We start from the raw sequence: 4,506 nt of genomic DNA, 5'->3' as shown, positions 1-4,506 counted from the left end.
CTGGAAAGGTTTTTAGTGTTGACTTGGCTGAGAAAGAGTATATTGTGTTTAAAATGAGCATTAGAAATGGCCGGGCTTGGATATTGAGCCATGACCGTCTTCCTGGGGTTTGGATGAAATTGTACTATAAAAGATTAAAGTGATTGAGGACATGCACTCACACTTCCATCAGGACTATTACCATATTACGCTTGATGATATGATTATGACCCAACATGCATGTGAGGCAACATTTTATTCAATATAAGCATCATGATCGATCCATATATTAATGCATTCTTCATACACTAACACATCAATCTAAAGTCTTACATTATTAGTAGTTGAGAATACTTGAGATGCACTCACTAGTAGAGATTGATCATGCTACAAGTTTCCCATTTATATTCTGAAATCATAATAATGATCGAGTTATAATAAGTTTATAGTAAAGAGCATTCTATATTTGAATCTCTCATATGTGAGACATACTCCCAATAAAAAAATAATGTTCATAAGTGCTAAAGGCATTACCATGGTTCTTATCATACTCATGTATGAAGTAATTTTCATCATTATGTGTAGATGAAATTTTCATTGCATTCATTTAGTTATTAATTAGAATTGTTGAGAATATAGAAATTAAGATCACCACAGGTACCTTGAGCCATTCGGAGTTGATCGAAATTAATTGTCCCAAATGGTTTTCGAAACCTTAAAACTACCAAATTAAAACTTTTGCAGTGCATATATACTTTCAAAACCCCAATTGCAACGTTGCAAACTTCCACTACCTGCCTCAGAGGGGAAACCTTGTCTGCATCCAAATGTTGAGAAAATGAGAGAAATTAATTAAAAAATAATTAAGAAAGTGCATGAGAGAATTCTTTTCGTAAGTATGTAGAATATCGATCTATATATTATCGATCAATATGTATATTTCAGCATTAATCTCAAGTTCTCACTCTGATTTACACATTTGTAAAGGAATGTTCAAGCCTACGACATATATGAATTTAGTATTTAAAAAAGACAAGGAGTCAAAAAACCCACATGAAAAACAACATAGGACAACACTAACTTTGGAGCAACAAAGCTCTTACCGTAGCATTATTATATCTCAAGGGAGAGAAGGAAAGGAAAAAAATAATGTAAGTTGAAAAACAGCAGACCATGTAATTATGCAAATCAATTATCCTTGACTCGCAGATGATCTAAGCAAGGCATCATGTAGGCAGCCGGGCTTGCCTGAAGTTCCATGAATTTCTCATATGACATTCCAATGTATTTCGCTTTTTCGCCTTCTTCTAGCAACTCAGGGATTGGCAAAGCAGGAGTGTCCAGTGATGGTCCATGTGGTACAGCTATGGATATCCTTGTAGCCTTGTTATTCACAACAGCCCGATGCCATACGCTCTTATACTTATCATTAGTCAGGATCTGCATCTGGTCACCAATGTTAACCACAAAAGCGTTGGGAGGACAATTCACAAGCACCCACTTGCCATTATGCTGCACTTCAAGGCCACCCATTTCGTTCTGGATAAGGAGAGTCACCAGGCCATGGTCGGTATGAGGGGGAATACCGATTGCTAGGTCAGGTTGTGGGCAAGCTGGATAGTAGTTTGCGGCTAGAATTTGCAAGCCACGATCCCAGTTCATGGCGTCCGCGATGTAGTTGGGTTCCAATCCCAAACTCTCCGAAATTCCACTTAATAATTGAGTTGCCACTTCACGAGTCCTTTTGCTAAACTCCAATGATACCTCACTGTACCCAGCAGGCTTCCAAAGTGAGTTGAACTCGGGATGTGCTATCACCTTGAGGAAATCCCTCCACAGACGCACTTTGTCGATTGCAACATTGAAGCTGGTTCCACACTTGATTGGGTCCAACAGGTTCCTTGTTTGGAACTCCTTCTTCTCCTCCTCCGGCAGATCAAAGAATCTTTGGCAAGCATCGATCATTGCTTTCATCAGGCTATCTGGAACACCATGGTTGATAACCTATAATATGAATGAATGATGTTTAGTTTCACTAGACATATAATTAATATATAACACAGACAGTTTCTTATATAATATGACAGTTTTTTATTTGTTGTAAATAAATAAGGTCTAAAGTGCACCTAAGTTTTTGAACAATAATATACTGTAACATCAATTATGATATAAAAAGTTTGGATAATAGTTAGTGCATGCCTCTAATACTACTCATATTCAAATAATTAAAGCACACATACCATGAAGAAGCCCCATTCCTTGCAAGCTTTTCCGAGGTCACAAATAACTTTGGCGCGTTGATCAGGGGAGCCAGAGGTGAGAAGAGCGAAATCAATGGTGGGGATTGAGTGTTCAGGGTCACTTGCATCAGCTTGGTCATTAGGATTTTTGGTGTAGGTGTATTCGGAAGGCACAGAAGTGAGAGCAGGGCCTGAGTCAGCTATTGTTTTGATGCTTGCTACTTTGGGTACATCACCATTTGATGCCTCCAATGAAGTCGGTGTAGGTGCCATTGGGAGAGAGATGGACTAGCTAGTGAGGCTGAGGCTCTGCGTATGCTTTTGGAGAGATTAAGAAGCTAGGATGAATGAGAATGAGTGAGAGAGATAAGACATATACTGTGTAGTTGTGGAGGTATTGTGAATAAATGGGTTCCTATTTATAGGCCGATATAAGATCTAGTTCCGGCCATGTGGAGACGAAGACCTACAAGTAGCTCTTATTTGTACAAAAGGTAGCCAAGACTGACCAGGAAGACTGACCACGTTTCCTTTTTCCTGTCAAGAAACATTAAATATTGGTATCTAACCATTATTTCCTTCTTAATTATTTTCATATATCTATAAATTATTAATTAGAACTAAATCTATTGATACCAAAAGTCATATATAGTTGTACAAAGTGGGCTGGGTAACCCCCGTTTCGTTGGGTGGAACAGATTTATATGTTAGTATCGATTTAAATTCAACCCAACTGTTACCAAACTTGATAGATACCTTTTTTATATGTTTTGATATCTTTTTTGGTTCGAAGATAGAGTTCAAATTTAGAACTTCTCTAACATTGTGGGCAGATCAATATACTAGATTCATAAGTACGTAGTTGGTATATGTTCTTATATTTCTAAATTGTAACAATTTAATTGTTATTAAAAAAAGTAAAAATATAAAGATAAAAGTACAAAAAGAGAAAATATATATATATTTTTTTAGATAGTGATAGTAAGAGTAGTACTAGTATAAAGAAATATTTTAAAATGTTTTACTACTTTATTAAACTTCAGTTGTGAATCCAAAGAGATCGAGTTCTCTCTTTTTCCTCAAATTCCTTCCACTTATTCAAAAGTTAATTGTAATTGGATTCTTCTTCTTCTAGGTTTATATATACAATTGTACAGCAGTATATAGGTGTGTCAATTCGTGTTAGTAGGTTGTGTTTGTATTAAATACTAGTTAATTCTAATATAATCCATTTAATTAATATATCCAATGACTCTACCCTAACCTAACTCGTTCATAATCGTGCAGATGTTCGGTTTAACCTATATATCTTGTGAACTAAAATTTTATTTTTGTAAATTGAAAACTTAAACACAACAATTTTTTTTTAAAACAAAAAACTCACTTATAAAACCAAAATATATTTCAGGACTCTATCTACCAAGGAATTAATTCATCATATCACTCTCGTTCCCTTTTCAACAATTTGCTGGTATGACATTGGAAAGCTCAAATAAACCCTTTATTAAACCAAAATAGTGAAAAAATAATTGAATTTAAGATGGGTAAAATGGGCTGACCCGGCCTGTTTAAGTTGAACTCATCGTGCTTTTGTGCTGTGCTCGGGCTAGCCTATATGGTTAATATATACCTAGGCCCAGTAAGGCCCCCGGCCCACTGGCCATTCGTGCTCATGCCATGCCTTAAACGGGCCAGCCTATAGGTTTTTTTTTTCTTTTTTTTTTTAGGATAAAACTAATTTTATGATATATTTTTTTTCTTTATAATTCAATATTAACATTTTTTTGCTTGAAAATTGAATATTATTGCTGAAAAGTTCTCTAAAAATGAAAAAAACAATGTTAAAATAGTTGTGCCTAATTCGGGCATATTTCGTGTCCGTGCTCGTGTCGTACTTGGCTCGTGTCATGCCCGTGCCATGCCTAATGGGCTAAAAACTTCGGTCCGGCCCGGCCCATTTACTCATGCCAATTTTAATCGTGTTGTGCCAGTGCCGTGCTCATGCCGGCCTGACTCGTTTAACACTTCTAGATAAAATAGTAACCTAAAAGAATTCATCAAAATTATGCGAAAAACAAACTACAGTTGCTTCCCACTAATTCCTACAATAAAGAAGAATGTTTGTATAATATGTATAAGAAACCATAAGCAAGGCCAAAAAAAAAACTATGACTATAAGCAAGGAATAAAATTTCGTTTTTTAGAGGTATGAAAATTTTAACTGGTATTCGTCTAGATTTCGTGAAGATTTCGCTGAATATTTTGAAATTTTGGAATCACTCACCGC

At 35.8% G+C, this 4,506-nt stretch overlaps 1 protein-coding gene across 1 annotated transcript; it reads right to left on the bottom strand.

Moving 5' to 3' along the window:
- Positions 1-900: 900 nt before the first annotated feature.
- On the bottom strand, positions 901-2,590 carry LOC147277266 (2-oxoglutarate-dependent dioxygenase 19-like). The gene is made up of 2 exons (XM_086254049.1): positions 2,220-2,590; positions 901-1,983 (listed from the first exon to the last, which is right to left on the bottom strand). The coding sequence occupies exons 1-2, from the start codon at positions 2,490-2,492 to the stop codon at positions 1,168-1,170; spliced, it is 1,089 nt and encodes a 362-aa protein (XP_086110175.1). The 5' UTR covers positions 2,493-2,590; the 3' UTR covers positions 901-1,167.
- Between the last annotated feature and the right edge of the window lie 1,916 nt (positions 2,591-4,506).

Source organism: Dryas octopetala, chromosome 8 (assembly GCF_963921425.1).
Source record: "Dryas octopetala chromosome 8, drDryOcto1.1, whole genome shotgun sequence".
Taxonomy (NCBI): domain Eukaryota; kingdom Viridiplantae; phylum Streptophyta; class Magnoliopsida; order Rosales; family Rosaceae; genus Dryas; species Dryas octopetala.
This window is presented reverse-complemented; position numbering and strand designations above follow the sequence as displayed.

Coding starts and splice junctions, on each gene's coding strand:
- LOC147277266 (XM_086254049.1), bottom strand. CDS start 2,492: ATGGCACCTACACCGACTTCATTGGAGGCATCAAATGGTGATGTACCC. Junction 1,984..2,219: donor AGGAATGGGGCTTCTTCATG/GTATGTGTGCTT, acceptor TTCATATTATAG/GTTATCAACCATGGTGTTCC.